At 43.1% G+C, this 18,049-nt stretch overlaps 1 protein-coding gene across 2 annotated transcripts in view; it reads right to left on the reverse strand.

Annotated features, from left to right (window-relative positions):
- TEK (TEK receptor tyrosine kinase) overlaps nucleotides 1–18,049 on the reverse strand; it is a 102,040-nt gene that overhangs the window by 5,385 nt on the left and 78,606 nt on the right. Inside the window, exons 13-20 of one of the 2 annotated variants that reach the window (XM_040238006.1) lie at nucleotides 16,193–16,492; nucleotides 13,585–13,736; nucleotides 12,003–12,213; nucleotides 9,361–9,471; nucleotides 7,093–7,283; nucleotides 6,436–6,549; nucleotides 2,132–2,202; nucleotides 847–887 (exon numbers count right to left, since the gene is read on the reverse strand). In XM_040238006.1, the coding sequence (XP_040093940.1) occupies nucleotides 847–887; nucleotides 2,132–2,202; nucleotides 6,436–6,549; nucleotides 7,093–7,283; nucleotides 9,361–9,471; nucleotides 12,003–12,213; nucleotides 13,585–13,736; nucleotides 16,193–16,492 (1,191 nt within the window). Of the gene's footprint in view, nucleotides 1–846; nucleotides 888–2,131; nucleotides 2,203–6,435; nucleotides 6,550–7,092; nucleotides 7,284–9,360; nucleotides 9,472–12,002; nucleotides 12,214–13,581; nucleotides 13,737–16,192; nucleotides 16,493–18,049 lie in introns of both variants that reach the window. The other variant, XM_040237997.1, reaches the window with a different exon arrangement.

Raw genomic sequence — 18,049 nt, forward strand, 5'->3', positions numbered from 1 at the left:
ACACACACACACACACACACACACACACACACACACACACACACACAGAGGAATATTACTCAGCCATCAAAAAGAATGAAACAGTGCCATTTGTCACGCTATGGATGGACTTAGAGATTATCATACTAAGTGAAAGAAGTCAAAAAGAGAAAGACAATTGCCGTATTACTTATGTGCAATCTGAAATATGACAAATGAACTTATCTACAAAACAGAAGCAGACTCATAGAGGACTGACTTGTGATTGCCAAGGGGGAAAAGTGGCAGAGGAGAGAAAAAATGGAAACTTGGAATTAGCAGAAACAAACTATTACATATAGGATGGATAAACCACAAGGTTCTGCTGTATAGCACTGGGAACTATATTTCATATCTTGTGACAAACAATAATGGAAATGAATATGGAAAATTATATACACACATACATAAAACTGAGTCACCTTTGTATAGTAGAAATTAACTAAGTCAACTATACTTTAATAAAATTTAAACATAAATGGCCTTTGAAAATGTGACTTTTCATAGCAACACAATATACTGTCTTAAAGTTGCAGAAGAAAACTTATGACAGCTTTATGACATCTGTGCACACGTGGAGACAACTTAGAATGAAGTTCTTGGCCACCAGGTCATCAGTGTTACATGTGACATTAGACACTGGGCTTTCATAAAGAGAGCCATGGGGATGGACACACTCATGCAGGAAACCTGCAAGGTTCTTTTCCCAAGTGGCATCTGTCGGCACCGAATACAAATGTTACCCATGAAAGTAGATGGTGAAGGAGCACGGGGGGGCCCACTCCCTTTGCACAGAGCTTCACCTGGTAGGTGGACAAGGATACTCACCTAAGCTAACAATCTCCCATAGTAGCACGCCATAGGACCACCTGCAGGAAGGATGAAAGAGAAAACTAATCAGCACACGCGGGGGCCAGTCAACGTTCCGCCCCCAAAGCTGGGGCGACTGACTCTAGGTCAGAAGAGGGAAAGTCCCATGTCTTTTTCCTAGGATTGGGTCTTGCACAGAGCGTGCGTCTATCTCCCCTTTGGCCAATGGAAGGATTGTAACACGGGAACACTGTTAACACTGGCAGAGCCCCCACTTGCTCTAGGTAGAGAATGCAGGCTCACACTACAGAAAGCAGGGGGTTCTAGGCCAGACAGATTTGCATCAGATCTCATCTCTGCCACTGGGTACGCATGTGACACGGGACAAATGACTAGAACTGCTGAGGCCTCTGACTGTATTCTTCCAAAAGTGAGGATACCCATCTCTGCCTCATGCAGAGATGACATGAGATAACATAAAGGCACACAGTGAGAACGCAGTCATCGCCCAACCTCTCCCCATCCCCAGGCATAACAGCTCTCCCCGCAACTCCCTACCCCCCGAATAAGTCAACTCAACCCTCTGGGCCTGTTCTTCCTCCTGAAAATAGGGAATGTGGGCAAGAGGGCTCAGGTCTCAATCCCAAACCGTCCTCCCCTGCCACCAGCCTGAGACCTGTCACGCAGGCTGCAGGCGGAGATGGGCCCCACCGCCTGCCTTCTGTGGGGCTTCCCAGCTGGCACTAGTGGCGCCAGTGCAGGAGACATGAAAGTTGTGAGTTCAGTCCCTGGGTCGGGAAGACCCCCTGGAGCAGGGCATGGCAATCCACTCCAGTCCTCTTGCCTAGAGAATTCCACGGACAGAGCAGCCTGGCGGGCTGCAGTCCGTCGGGCTGCACAGAGTCGGACACGACTGAAGTGATGTAGCATGTGTGACTGCCTTCTGTCCCTGCCACTTCCGACCCCCAGCAGCTACTCTGGGCCACCTCCTCGGTGGCCTTGTGCCGAAGTCAGTCTGGGCAATGGAGTCACAGGAAGGCCAGGATGCCTCTGACTCCTCGGGAAATAAAGAGTTAACCACTTGAAGTCACTCCCCGACGTGCAGAAATAAACCCAAAGCCTGCCGTCAGGGGAAGTCATTTCCTCTGTGGCTCTGTCCACGCTCTTATTTCCTGGGCTTAGTGATCAGCTTTATTCCGCAGAGGGGTGTAATATTCCTGCTTCTCTCCAAAACCTTTGTCAAATGGATATTTTTCTGGGTCCAAAGAAAAAAAAATCCCTCAGCAGTGAGAGGCTTACTCACACGTCACTGTTGGTCGTATACACGCTGTAATTTAGTGACTCGATCGCCATCCAGCGCACGGGGAGTCTTCCCTGGAGAATACAATGTAAGAGGCCGCTTAGGCTCAACAGGGGCCCCTTCCCAAGGCTCGCCGGTGGCCTGAAGCTGGGGGGAGCTCACCCCAGCTCTCAGGGAGGTCCCCAGATAGAAGGCATGGCAGAGTCAGGGGATATTTTTGCATGTCCCACCCACAAGTCTGCTTTTAAGTTCAAAGCCTTGCAAATTATGTAAGCCCCACTTACCTCAAGAGGTCACTACCACAGTTTCATGTAAAGAAAAATAACGATGTGTGTGTATGTGTGTGTCCTTTCAGTGGTCATGCAATTATTCACTTCGTGGCTGTCAGAGGTGCTCAGAGGCTTGAAAAGAGAGATGGGCATAGGAACCGAGGATTAGGCTATAATGTGGGAAGGGCTGAGGTGGTGGGAGGAGACCAAATGCCTGGAGGAGAGGCTGGAAGGGTTTCCAGGGGAGGGGACACACGAGTTCAGTTCTAGAAGATGTGTAGGTACCACCAGGTGGATGGGGGAGGAAAGAGCATTTCAGACCAAAGGGCAGAGGGTGCATGTGAGTCAGCGAGGAGGTGGTGACGTCTACCAATGCAGACCAGGGAAGTCCCTCACGTCTACATGCTGTGTTCTCGTCAACATCTGCTCCCTTCTATGTCCTCGCCTCCATCTCCCACCTGTCACCCTCTCTTCTCCTTCACACTAGAGGATGGGAAGAGTGGTCTGCATTTCCTGTTTGGTCCTTGCTCTCATTTACTCCCGTTTGCTGGCCTCTGACCCCGTATTTCCTAGTTATTCATTTCCATGAGCCCTTTTCCATTCTTTGTGTGACTGCTTTGATCTGTCCACATCTGTCTGTCCCTGCTGCCGTCACCTTGGTTCAGGCCACCACCATCTCCACCTGCCTGCTGACAACCACCTCTCCACTCATCTCCCCACTGCTGGTTCCACTCCCTAATGACCTGTTCTCTGCACCACAATCACTCTAAATGGCAAACCCAAACATGTGGTTCCTGTCCTTAAAATTCTGTAATATCACTCTTGTTACAACATCCCCAGTCCTTAACTGAATCCCCCAAAGCTGCCATCTAGAGCTTTCAAGACCTTATCCCCACTTCCTCTTCCACCTTTGAGTTTTAACTCTTCCTCTTTCTTGCATCACCATCTAGCCATATCGACTTTCTTTTTTTTTTTCATATTGCCTTTCTTAATTCCCCAAAGTTCCGTGCTTTCCTCTGCCTCTCAGTTCTCATACAAACACTGCATCTACCAGGCCCTGCCCTTCATTCTCACGTCTCCAGTATCTATGTCACATTTACTGGAAAGCTTCACTGTGCTTCCTCTGAGCTCCGGAGGGACCTGCGCTTTCCTCCTTCTCAGCCTTATCCACCGTTACAATTGTTTGTTATGTGTCTCTGAGCTCTTTGAGGGAGAACACTGTGTCTTAATATTATCCCCAAGCCCAGCACAAGCGTGAAACATTGTAGTAATAAATAAATCCACGCTGAGGGGATCAATAGATTAATCAATGGTAGTAAAATCCCACATCACTTAAGTACATCATTTTGCAACACTTCCAGTACTAGAATCGCCCTGGGAGGAAGTAAAAAACTAATGCACGATGCCCTCTCCACAATAACTGAATCAAAATATCTAAGTGGTAGGACTTAGAATCTGTCTTTTAAAAAGTTTCCCAGAGAATCTAGGTGCAATAGGAATCGACTATCTCTGACTTCCATAGTACACCAGAGAAAGTAGCCACTCTGCCCTCTGTTGGTAATGTGCTACATTGCGCCCTTCTTGCTGGAAGCTTGCTTCTCTCCAATCCCTTCTCTTTTCTTCCCCTACCTTCACCATGTCCTTTCCCCACCCAGACACCATGCTGCTACTGAACGCTTTGCCCTTCCACTGGGAGATACACTAGAGCCCTAACCAGTGCTCCACCCCTCTAAGCATCTCCCCTAACTCCATAAGATACAGAAATCCCTGACCTTTATGAAATGTCAAGCAAACCAACCTTAGCCTCGGGGTACTGAGGCAAGTAATCAAATTAAATGGGTAGGATTATGGGGCTAAACTGTGTTAACCTCTTCTCCTCATCCCCACAGGGGTTCCCAGGAGGCACTAGTAGTAATGAACCCACCTGCCAGTGCAGGAGCCGTAAGAGACAGGTTCAGTCCCTGGGTTGGGAAGATCCCCTGGAGGAGGAAATGGCAACTCACTCCAGTATTCTTGCCTGGAAAACCCCATGGACAGAGGAGCCTGGCAGGCCACAATCCATAGGATCACAAAGAGTTAGACACGGCTAAAGCGACTTAGCATGCATGTGGCACTCCCTCTTCACAGCATCCCATCCCCAAAGTGCCAGAGTGAAGGAAGGCGAGAGATTCTGTAGTGGAAATAAGAGGGTCCCACGTGGCCCAGGAGGAATGGGGAGAGCTGGAGCAGATGGGCGAGTGGTGGGTCCTGCTTCTGTAAGACCAGCCCAGCCACTCACCAGAGAAAGGTCTGCTTTGAGAGGGGCGAATCTGAAAAGTTTAGGGAAAAAACTGTTGCCTGGCAACAAACCTTTAGGGAGTCACTGGAGACTTCCTGAGGTGCTGATGTCAATAAGTATCAAGGACCAGGGGCATGGTACTCTCTAAGAACCAAAGGAGGCCCACTTCAAACCCTCATCAAAAAAGGGAGTGGAAAGTTCCAAAACGATTAAGTTCACTGTGATCATAACTATGGAAAAGACTGTATGCTTGTGGAAGGAAAAGAGTAAAACTAAAATAAATTGTGTCAAGTTTGTGAACTGTGGATCATTTCCTCTTGAAAGCATTCTTGAATATTGTTTCTGTGTTATCTTGTCAGTAATTGAAATAAGTATATTTAAAAGAAAAGAAACCTGAACTTGAGGATAAATGCAGAAGGCTGAGCCTTGCTAGGAGGCAATTTGATATCTACAAAAGTAAAAAGACTCTCTCTATATGTTACAAGAACTGGAGTCATCCCAAGAAAGCTGAGCCCAAGTAATGCTGGGAGAGCCATGCCATCAGAGAGACCTACCCAACAGGTGCAAAGACTATAGGATGCATCAGCCCCAACACCCTGCACTGCCCAACTACAGGGAAAGCAGAGGGTGGTGGCGTGTTGAAAGCCCAGCACTAATATCCAGGGATGTGGCACTTCCAGGGCTTTATGATTCCAGGTGGACAACAAGAGTAGAATGAGGTTCCCCTGGGATCTTTTATTTGAAGGTAAAATTTGGCTATTTGGGAGGTTAGGTATCATTGGGTGAAAGTGGATTTGGTGGGGGCTTGACGAATGAGCAAGCTATGGTTTTTCCAGTAGTCATGCATGGATGTGAGAGTTGGACTATAAAGAAAGCTGACCGCCGAAGAATTGATACTTTTGAACTGTGGTGTTGGAGAAGACTCTTGAGAGTCCCTTGGACTGCAAGGAGATCCAACCAGTCCATCCTAAAGGAGATCAGTCCTGAATATTCATTGGAAGGACTGATGCTGAAGCTGAAACTCCAATACTTTGGCCACTTGCTGCGAAGAACTGACTCATTTGAAAAGACCTTAATGCTGGGAAAGACTGAAGGCAGGAAGAGAAGGGGACGACAGAGGATGAGATGGTTGGATGGCATCACCAACTCAAAGGACATGAATTTGAGTAAACTACAGGAGTTGGTGATGGAACGGGAGGCCTGGTGTGCTGCCATCCATGGGGTTGCAAAGAGTTAGACACGACAGAGCGACTGAACCGACGAATGAGCAGAGAACATTCAGAAAAGAGGGAACTCTTATACGAGCATTTACAATGTATGAGTTTCTTTCTAGAGCATCCTTGTGACTTAGGAAACCTCGTTGATTCACTTCCTTAATGTTTTAGAAAGTAGGTTAAACGTCTTTTTCCCCCCTCCTATGTTTGCTGTGTAAAAGGGGACTGTGGGAGCTCCCCAGAAGATTCTGAACGAGACCAGACTTGGGGGTCTGTGCTGGATACGGACCCTAGCCCCTCTAGCACGAGGCTTGCATGTTCAACAACTTCACCACATGTGACAGAGCCTTCTTCACTGGTAAATGCAGACCTTCCAGACATTTTAGGTATCAAAACTGAGAAAGGAAGTTTGCTGGGCTGAGGCATTATGAAACGGCAGAAATGGTCAAAGGCGTCCATCAGTATAGAAGGATGGAATTCTAAGAGAAGCAACCTCAGGAGAGGGAGGGGTGCCCTCGAAAGGGTCTCATCAACATCTGAACTTACCATTGTCTTTTTCACATACACTTCTTGACCTCGGGATAATCCAAAATCGGCTATCTTGGCTACGTAGTTTTCACCAACTAAAATGTTCCTGGCAGCTAGGTCCCTGTGAATAAACTGAAATTAAAAAAAAAAAAAGTCATGTATTTTCAGCATCATATTTGCTTTTTCACTTCATTTTGTTTGCACAAAGAGCAGGAGCTTTGGGAAATCTAGAGGATAGTATGAAAAAGTGTTTTTAAAAAGCTACCAGAATCCAGTTCCGTTCTAGTTCCTCTTCTAAATGCTCAGTGAGTGGATTCTGCCAAACGACCCACAGGTCTTTGGAGGAGCATTTCAGGAAGAAGCACCAGGTCATGCACTATTCCAGGTACCGTGAAAGGCCTCTGCTATGTGGGCTATGTGGAGTTACTTGAAGCTAATATGAGTGAAAGCACCTCACCCAAATACATATGATGAGATTCACTAGACAAACATACCATTAGCATGGAGCATGAACTTCTGTATAAAGAGACAGAATATTAACAAACAGAATAAAATTAGGGAGAGTTTGAGAAGGAATTAAGGAAGACAGGTAAACTGGGGAAAAAAAAATCTAAACTCTGATATCAGAGAGAATTTTGGAAGAAAGATGCTCAAAGCAAGGTTCCCAGGACAAACCTGTTTTTGGCTCAGGTAGTCCATACCCCGGGCCACATCTGCTGCGAAATGGAGAAGCTGCTGGGAGGAGAGTGTGGAGGCAGTGCTGTTGGCGATGGCAAACGCGGGATCCGTCTCTAGCACTCGGCTCTTTCGCAGGAAGTCCAGGAGGTTGCCGTGGGGGGCGTACTCAATGGCCAGGTACAGGTAGCCTGTGGGGCGAGGGAGGAAGCATCACTTTATCAGTAGCCCTAAACCCCGGTGATAGTTCTGAGATGTGCTTTGGTCCTCGGGGACTGCTTATAAAATTCCATTTTATCTTAAAATAACACATCTAGTGGTACCGATATGGGTGATGCTGGGGACAGGAGGAAAACAAGTGACATCATTCCTGCAAAAGGGGGCCATGCCTGCACTTAGGGTTCCCCTCGCCACTCCTACCAAACAGCAGGCTTCCTGACTGCTTCACCTACTGGGTAACACAGGTAGCATGAAATCAAAACATCTGCTTCCAGATGACCTAGGATAGCTCGTCCACATCACCTTTTATTTTTTATTCTATATTGACTGAGAACCTAATATGAGCCAGACATGTTATTCCAGTATGAATCCAGCTTCTCCTGAGGTTATTTTTTTAAAACAAAAACAAGTGATTAAATACCCAAAGCAGAAGGACCCACACTAGGTAACTTTCTCTCTCTCCTGACTTCTGCTCCTTCCTAAAATCCAGACTAAGTCGTTAGATTGTTGAGTGCATCACTAGTCAGCAAAATCTAGTGTCAGGGATTGCAGTTTTGCTTACAGAAACCAGAAATGTCAACCTTTTAGGAAAAAAAAATAAAATTTTTCCTAGAGCAAAGTATGGTTCATTGTCTTAGTTTTATTCCAAATAGTTTTCTCCCGTTTCTTTTTTAAATGAGATGTAATCTGCTTTGATAACAATTATTCATCTTTGGAGCCAATGAAAGTATAGTGCTCTATTTTACTATTTTTAAAAGTGAATTATTTGGTATATACTTTTTATGTCAAATGAATTTAAACTTCAGAGATATTCTAAGAAAATGAAATTCTCAAAAAAAAAAAGCAAGCTTCTAGCATTGAATCCTGTTGTACTATAAGGAAAGATATACCTCAATTCTGGTATGAAGGTATTTTCTTACTTTACTGAACAATACAATTTTAAAAGTCAACCAATTATGTGACAATAGAGCAAACTTTTAAAAGACATATATTCTGTCACTATAAGTTTTTTTCTTAAACATTCATTTACTGCTGTCCCATGCTGATTACTGTTCTCAGGAAATAGCTCAAAAATAAGTGTCATTACTTCATTATGACATTATCTGGCTTTTAGAATTACACCCTTATTGGATCACAGAATGATATATTGTTTGAAGTACCAGTATTTTTAGTTTAATAAATTGAGGAAAAGGAAGTAGTCTCTTTTCCATTGTTGGTATTTGTGCTGCAAAGTCAACAAGAGGTTGTAAAGTTTGCAAATAATTACCATGTGGAGCTTTTGCATTGGAGTAAATTTTTCCATGGGAAATTAAGAGTAAGCACGGATTTAGAGCTGCAAACCCAGGTAGCTTGCAGAGGTAAACCCACAGATTTCTTATTACCTACTTATTCACAGCTAACTCCACACATTACAATAGGAAATACTCAATAAACATTTCAATTAATAATATAATTTGAACTTAAGAGTATGTGTGACATAGGATAGCTGTAAAGAAAGCTTCAGTGTAATTGTACAGGGGATTGTTTTGGATGAAAACAAAGTACTATTAGATATAGCCTTATTATTATTTTTTTAACCTAAGTATCACCAGTCCTTTCACATTACAGTAGACTATTGGCATTCACAGATTTAACATTTGGAGTATTGGCTACTTGGGTTTGGAGGGAAAATGAAAAGTCAACTAAGAAGAACCAACGTACTTTACTTTTCCTGGTGCAGAGTGCAGCCTCCATCCACCTAGTAGTAACTGAGAAAACCTCTGGATTAGCAAAGATGGGAGCATGTAGGAGCTGTGGGTATCTTTGGGCATTACTAATTGAACTGTATCAGAAGCCAAAAGACTCACCCTTGGGACCCACCTTCAAAAACATTCCACATCTCAGCACAGTCTGTTCATGGGGCCAGACATTCAGACTGAAATTGCAACTTAAAAAGTAGGTAGCAATCTTAGATGACTTATCTTTCCTAACTTCAATATGGAATGTGCCTAATTTTCTTTCTTATTTCAAAAAAAATCTGGCAGGAGAAACAGGAAAAGAGCATCTTACCACGATGTTCACACGCTCCCAAGAGATTGATGATGTTTGGGTGGTGTCCAAGTTTACAAAGAACCTCCAGTTCTCCAGCAAAGTCCCTGTGGTCATCTTTGGAAGCATATTCTGGGAAGAAAGTCAAGAGTCATGACCGCTTTCTGTGATGCCTTGTCAGAAACAACTGTACCCCCGATCCCCATCACCTTCAAGTACACTCAGCCGTCATTGGGTCTGGAAAACGTTAGAGAAATCAAAGAGATGGTTCTACTACAGGGGCTTGGCTGTCCACATTTTGGGCCAATACTTCTTATGGTTGGGGGCTGTCCTGTGGCAAGGAGGATGTTTAGCTGACCCCCTAACCTGACCTACTAGTTACCAGTAGCACAACCAAAAATGTACCCAGATCACCAAGTGTTCCCCCTGGAAACCAATCACCTCTGTTTGAGAATCACTGCTGAAGCTTTCAAATACCCAGAGAAATGGTCTGGCTGAGATGGAGCTGTGTCCATGCTCAGACCCTGGCTTTTCAGAGACAAATACGCCAAGGAGTAACACTAAAATTTTAGGGAAACATTGCCAGTAGTGAACACACCTTACTTTATTATAATAATTTTACTCTGCTTTTTACATAAACCAGAATAGAATACTGTGCTCAGCTGTATTCAACTCTTTGCAATGCCATGGACTATAACCCACCAGGCTTCTCTGTCCATGGGATTTTCCAGGCAAGAATACTGGAGTGGGTTGCCATTTCCTTCTCCAGGGGATCTTGCTGATGAAGGGATCAAACCTAGGTCTCCTGCATTTCAGGTGGATTCTTTACCAACTGAGTCACCAGGGAGCCCACATAAGGCTTGCTGAAAAAACTCAAATCTCAATGACATTTTTATAGAAGTCGCTTCGTAGTCAGGAAACAGTTGCATTTCTTTCTGTTCCTGTCATTCCGTCTCTCCATTAGCACTTTGATCAGAGGCAGAACCACCAATCAGGCTGAAGAGAAAACTCTTGGCTGATGTGCAGCTGGTTGGTCAGCCTTGAGTTGGTGACAGTATGCTATGATTGCTTTTTGAAGAAATAACATTGGGGGAAAGAGTGATAGAGAGCTGGTAGCCATGTGCATGCCTGACCATGCTTGAAAATTATGGGAAGGTTTCATATGGGCTAAGGGGACCCATGAGGCTGACAGGTAACAATTACAAGTCTAGTACCCTGTTTATTCCACAGGAGCCTAAGGATCAATGCCTCAGGAACATTTTAGAAGCAAAGCTCCTTGTAACAGGTTGTTGCTTCACATAAGTAAGTCCCCTCTTTGCATGCATGACTTTTCCTGCAAAACTTTCTGCCCTGGTGCACTGTTAAGTTATTCTACCTCTTTACATGGACATGAGATGGACAATCAGCTCAGGTCAGATCCCAATCAGCATAAAAACTGATGCTACAAAGTTCTACAGTCTCTCTCCTCTCACCATTTTCACTGCTTCCTAAAACTGTTGTGACTAAAGTCGGAAAAGGAATTTCTGGATTCTAGCAGGGTTTGTTTGGGTGTGTGTCTCTGTGTGTGTTTTGAAACATTACTGTCTCTAAGCATAAATAATATTGTGTTTATTTTGTTTTGTTCATTTCCTGACATGTGTTTTCTAGCAATGCAGAAAGCAGTGATGGCTTAATAAGATTTAGGGTTAATTGTCATCTTAGGCTTAATATTGCAGTCAAGAAGAAGGAAAACCCATCAGCAGCCTTAGCAAGTCCTTATTATGGAGCTGCCCAATAAAAGTGGCAATTACATTGCTGGCTCTAATATATCACTTGCCAAGCTTGTGTGCTGTAAAAACAACAGTGCAGCTTCACAGTCAAGTCATCTGTAAACTGCCATTTCACACGCAACAGAAGACAGCTAGTATTTCCAGGGGACACGTCAATCTGCTTTCTCAGAAGATCTTTTTCAATGAGGGGGCCCTAAGCAGTCTTGAACACAACTGGAAAAGATCTAGTTTTGTGACTATAGATCAATGGTTTCTAAGCTTGAGTGTATAGAAAAGCCACTGAGCAAGTTTAGGGACCCCAATTTTTCCCTGCATCATCCCAGAAATTTGAATAGATTAGAACCATGAGGAGGAAAAACTCAAGTCGACGCATTTCTAACTATTTCCAGGAATGCTGATGTAGATAATGCATGAAGATAGTGATTTGCCAAATGTGGTCTCCAAATTCTAAGACTCAGCATCCCATGGGAACTAATTAGAAATGCAAGCCCTCTGGCCCTGGGCCAGATTTGCTTAATCAGAAACCATAGGGTGGAGCTGAAGAGTCTGTTTTTTAACAAGTCTCCCAGGTGATTTGGATGCGTGATCAATGTTGAGAACCACTGCATTAAGAGAAACAGTAATGCTTCCTGAAAGTCAGCAGGGTGGGACAGAGAGTCTATGTTCTCACATCCCAGTGAATCCAGACAGTGGCGTCTAAACAGCTCATGCCTTCAAGTTTACATCCTGACCCTCAAAGGAAATATCACCTTCAGCTGCACAGAACAGCTCCATCTAACATCATGCCAATTTTTTGTTTAAAAGAATATGAGACCTTAGAGGAAAGAGTCAACAGGAAGTCAAGCTGTCCCCCCACCCTAGTGAAATGCTGACTTGATCGGGGCATGCACTGACCTTTCATTCTCTTGATGGCAGCATCCATCCGTAACCCATCCTTCTTGATGCGAGCCTTAAGAACCTGGCCAAAGTTACCTTCCCCAATCACATCTTGAAATTTGATGTCATTCCAGTCAAGCACTGGATAAATGGTAGGATCTGGGTTGTTTTTGGCCTTCCTGTTCAGGGCAAGAGTTCCTGAGTTGAACTGCACAGCTGGTTCTTCCCTCTACAAAAATAATGGTTTTGTGTCAGGATTTTTCATAATTTTTAAGGTACATAATACCTTCCAGTTTATGCCCACACTAAGTGAAAGAAAGAAACAGTATACCCAATTCTAGAATGAAGATGGAAATAGGGTTCATTTAATAGGCCCACTTGGATGAAGTGGCAGCCAATAGAGCTGCATGGGCATGATCCTAGGCCTCAGTAGGAAAGCATGCTACAATCGATTAGTTATGTCTGCAGGGATGAGGGAGGGGAGAATAATGGCATGTATGTCACGACACACACTTGTGTTACTGACACTTGAATGTCTACCCTGCTGTGAAATGAGCAGCTATTCAGTTCTGGTTTGGAAAAGAACTCAGAGATCTATCTGGAGAAGTCACAGGACATGCCTCTGTGAGAGCTTTTTTCCTAGCTTCATCTTGGTCTCCTTGGCTCTTACTCACTCTCTCCCAGTTGTCTTAAAGCTCAGAATCTCTCAAGCCCAAGACAGTGTCTCCTTTTCTCTGGAGTTTTGGTGGCTGCTGGCAGTATCAGGACAAAGCATCCGTACCATGATGAGCTCCAGCACCGTCTACCCCCGTGCTGGACCTTCCTCTCTAGTGACAGCCTGAAGGGCATCTCAGGAACTCGTATCAGGAAGATTTACCTCATTTGTATATGTAACTGTATTCAGTGCTTCATATATAGACTCAGTAAAGTTGGGTACAGATTAATTTTACAGAGCTCGAAATTACAGAGAAATGTTCAGGCTATACTATCTCAAGGATTCAAATGGGGTGCCTGTCGGTAAAGTATAATTTTGTAAACCTTTGCAACTGGTCAAGATTACTAAATGAAAGAAAAAAGTAGTGCTGAGTGCCATGAACTCTGACTGCAGACTGAAGGGTACACAGTGATGGTGATCCACACGTAGATATAATTCATTTATATATGGGCGATACTATTAGAAGTACAAAATGGAAACTGGAAAATAAAAAAAAAGTGAAGAAAACTGATCTAGTATCAATATTCATGACTTATCACTGAGGTACGGTTCCCCTCATGCCCTTCATTACAATAATGGTCAGCTGTTTATATTGCAAGATTACTCTCACTGGTGACTTATCACTAGGATGACTCTATTCTCTTTTTGATGGGGGCAGTAGTCCTGCTTTAGGCTGAGTTTTCTGCATAATTATTAACAGTAAACTTTTCACTCTCAGAATTGTTTTGAATTGGACAAGAACTTATATAGTCATGCTAGTTATCTCCCATTTCATAATGGAAGACAAAGAAAAGATGAAATTTGCCTAAGGGAAATACTTCCTTTACAAGTAAATTTTCTGACCCATATCTTTAAAATATTGCTTGGAAGATGAGACACTACCACATTTTGGAAGGCTTGGGCCATTCTCCTTTGGACGTTTGCCCTCTTCAACTGCAGCATGATCAGAAAGGCCAACAGCACCGTCAGGCAGGTCATTCCCGCTGAGCCGAGGATGGCGATAAGCAGCATCTTCCTGCCTCCGAGGTCTGCTGGTGCTGAGCAGAACGCAGGAGAAGCAGCAGGTTAGTCTAGATGGAGAGATAGGCCACGACCATTTGCAGGAGAAGTCCCAGTTACACTGGGAACATCATGGCAGCCTGAGTCCTGCCACCTAATTGCTGCATGACCTAGTGCTACTTATTTACTGTCTGGAACTCACTGGAGACGAGTCTGACTGACAGGGCTGTTAAAAGTTCAAAGGAATGTGCAAAAGGGCTTTTTATAAGTCAACATGCTAATCACCAAACCTGCTAAGTGCCAAAGAATTGATGCTTTTGAACTGTGGTGTTGGAGAAGACTCTTGAGGGTCCCTTGGACTGCAAGGAGATCCAACCAGTCAATCCTAAAGGAAATCAGTCCTGAATATTCATTGGAAGGACTGATGCTGAAGCTGAAACTCCAATACTTTGGTCACCAGATGTGAAGAACTGACTCATTTGAAAAGTCCCTGATGCTGGGAAAGATTGAGGGCAGGAGGAGAAGGGGACGACAGAGGATGAGATGGTTGGATGGCATCACCGACTTGCTGGATGTGAGTCTGACCAAGCTCCAGGAGTTGGTGATGGACAGGGAGGCCTGGCATGCTGCAGTCCACAGAGTCACAAAGAGTTTGACACGACTGAGTGACTGAACTGAACTGATGCTAATCAATAACTGTTGCCCTTTGTTCAACTTTCACTTCCAAGTACAGGCCCAAGCAGATGAATATTATCTCATAATAGTGAGACTAACTATATCTATCACTTTGGGAAAGTGACTAAACCTCCCTGAACAATTTCCCCACCTAGAAAATCTTGCAAGCTCTATGACACTAAGAGCACAGAATCTGTAAGATATTTTGATTTGGGTTTTTCTTGTTTTAAAGAGCTGAAAATAATCTGAGGATACCTACCAAGTAGGGAGAAGTATGGGAGAAGGAAAGAAGAGAGAAAAGAGAAAAACTATTGAATTTAGGGCTCAGGTCAAAATGGACTATTAAAGACTATGGTTTAACTCTTCTACTTCTTTCCCTTGCTTAAATTAAAATACAATTAAATTCAATGTATTTTTATGAAAAGCAGCATGTAGAGCATGACCTTATCTAACAATTATTCTTTTGATTAGCTATCTTTACTACTATCTCCATGCATGTGTGCATAAAGAGATGTCTGAAATGGGATGGTGAGGGGTTTTTAGTTTTGTTACATCTTGTTTTTAAATTTTTCTCTTTGTATTTTATTTGTAGCTTGGATTTAGGGCCTGCATGTGTTCTATGAAAACACAAGTAATTATGGAAATGATGCATTTTTTAAGATTGTCATCTGAAAACTATGATTCTCTGTAATTTACAGACTCAATATTCCTTGGATATTTCAAACATATTCCAAAGAATCAGCACTGAAAACAGAGCTTGTTGGATTTTATTTCTTAAGCCCTAGGTAGCCCTCAAAAGAACCAAGAAGTTTTTAGTGCTATGATACTTTCTGTAAAAATAGGTTGGTCTGAATTATAAATTTGCAAAAATCACCATTTCCCTCTCAAGTCCCTCTAGCTGCATTCCCTTGAACAAGCTGTGGTGCAGTGGGTGAGGAAATGCAATTTCAGACTAACCTCAAAGGGAAGTCTCCCAGAAGCTTCAACCCTTCCCACCTGGGGTTTCCTTGTTCACTAATTACATTCAACAGGTTTTACCAGCCACAAACACTGGAGAGGATTAAGAGGTACAGCCCTCCAGTTATGAAATAAAGAAGCCACAAGGATATAATATACAGCATATAGAATATGGCTAATAATACTGTAATAACTTTGTTTGGAGACAGATAATTACTAGCCTTGCTGTGGTGATCATAATATATGCAAATGTCAAATCACTACATAGTGCACTCAAAACTAACATAATATTGCACAACAACTGTATTTCAATTTAAAAAAACTCACAAACACTGGCCCTCTTGTGCTTGGCACTGAAGGATCTCTGTCTCAAAGAGCTTATTCTCTCTGAGGTAGGGGTTAGTGATGGACATAGAGCCATCATAACCTGGATCTAAAAAGTAAAAGAAAACTCAGAATAGCATAGTGTCACCCAAGTTAAAAGAAGAGTTCATTTTGAGAAAGAATGGAGTGTGGTTCCTGGAGCCTCCCACTGAACCACTGCACAGGCCTTCCTCCACTAAGCTGGGTCCTTAGTCTTCTTTTTCCACAGAATCACATTCAGATTGCTCAGACCCTCAACTGCTAGATGGGGACTGCTGATGGGCTAAGTTCCTTTAAGGCTTAATAGAAAAAGGATCAACAGGGTATCCCTCCAAGGGGCATTTTCATCTTAAGGACCTCTTTAGAGATGGTGATGCCTATTAAGGACAAGCCTACTGTATCACAAGATGTGAATATGGAGTAAATATCTTAAAACAGTGGGGCTTTTCTGATACTCCCCAGAAATAATAATATGTAAATACCTGTCTACTCTACCAACCTTGAGATTCAGAAAGAGTCATCAGTTCATGAGAAGAGGTTGGATTGCTTGAGCCTATATTGTTCTCTGCAAAGATGTCCACCTGGTAAACTGTTTGGGGCTCAAGGCCCTTGAGTTGATACTGGGTGATGGTGGCATTCTTGATCTTCACGTCAATGTGCTGGTCTTCATTCTTGCCCTGAACCTTGTAACGGATGATAATAGCAGAAATAGAATAGCCATCCAGGATCGTCCAAGAGATCACGGCTGAAGAGTCTGTGATGTTGGAAATCTTGATGTTTTCTGGTTGAGGAGGGACAACTAGAAATTAAAAAAACAAAAACATGTATCCTTAAGATGCATTACCATCTCTTTGACTATTTATTATGCTTTTGAGAGAGAGTGAATGTCGGCCTATAAACCGTGAATGGCTACTAAAGTGTTATCCCTGATGGTAACTCCAATCAGTTTGTGGTGGACTCAACACACACTTGACAACATGGCCACATATGGGAAACTTGGCAACACATGCAAATCACATATTTGCCATCCATACACTGAATTAAGACCTTGGAAATTCTGTTACTCCACAAACTGCTATTTTACTGCTCTTGATGCTGAGGAAAACAAAGATTATGAGAGCTGACATTTATATAGGCCCTTTCATATTGTAACTCATTGACTCCACATAACAACCTTACTGTTAGTATTGAGGCCTGGAAACATTAAGTGACTTGGCCACGGTCATACAGCTTATATGAAATAGATTCAAGTAGAAGAAATAAGGATTCCCATTAGTTTGCAGTTAGCCACCAGCCCATAGGAACTATCCTTGTTAAGCACTTGTTAGAAAATATGTTAAGCACTTAGTAGACATATACAAAAAGCAAGATGAAGCGTATGCATGCATCTGCACACTTACAGGTATACTTAATGTATTAAAATTATACAATATTGAATGGAAAGACATATAACAAACATAATCTTGGTTTAACAAACAGAATTTTGGTTGTCTCTAGGGAGACAGGGAGAAAATTAGAGTAGGGATGATGATCAAAGAGGATTTTGATATATCTGTATTGGGGAATTACTTTCACAAAAAAGGCTGAAAGCAAAGATGGCAAGATGTTAACAGTTGTTAATTCTGAGTTGTAGAAATGTAGATTTTTATGTATTATTCTCTGTACTGGCCTATAACTTCTGTCACAGAATTTTTTTAAAGATGAAGAAGACATGCCTAAACACTGACAAAATGGTTGAGACTTTCACATCTTACTGATACAAGAGACTGGTCGGAGAAACCCAGAGCCAGTTTGTACACCTGTTACTGGGGAAGTGGAGGCTCAGCTGCAGAAGAGAAACTCAGACTCTGGCAGTTGACAAGAGACCACAGGGTCCCAGTGTTAGTGATAGTTGGTGTGACCCAGAAACACCTGGTCTTTCCAAGGACTCTGAAATGCACAGACAGTTCTATGGCAGCAAATCAAATAGAACTCTCTGGTTCCTGATGAAAAAGCTTTCAAGACCACAAAGGAACCCTAGAAGTTCCAACTAATTTTTAATGGACAATCTGAAATTGAGAAGAGCCCGAACAACAGTTTGAAAGAAAAGTTGTTTTATTACTCTCAAATATATGCTAAGGATTATCTGTTTTGCAGATTTTCAAGCAAAGTTCCTTGGCTTTTAAGATTAGGAGAGATCTATCTGTAATGAATCACCATCTGCTTAATAAATGACTCCACTGAAAGGAAAGGTAGGGATCCCTAGTGGTCCAGAGGTTAAGAATCCTCATGCCAATGCAGGGGACACGGGTTCAATCCCTGGTCTGGGAAGATGCCACATGCCGTGGAGCAACTAGGCCTGTGTGCCACAACTACT

The sequence above is a fragment of the Oryx dammah genome, unplaced genomic scaffold (assembly GCF_014754425.2).
Source record: "Oryx dammah isolate SB20612 unplaced genomic scaffold, SCBI_Odam_1.1 HiC_scaffold_1, whole genome shotgun sequence".
Taxonomy (NCBI): Eukaryota; Metazoa; Chordata; class Mammalia; order Artiodactyla; family Bovidae; genus Oryx; species Oryx dammah.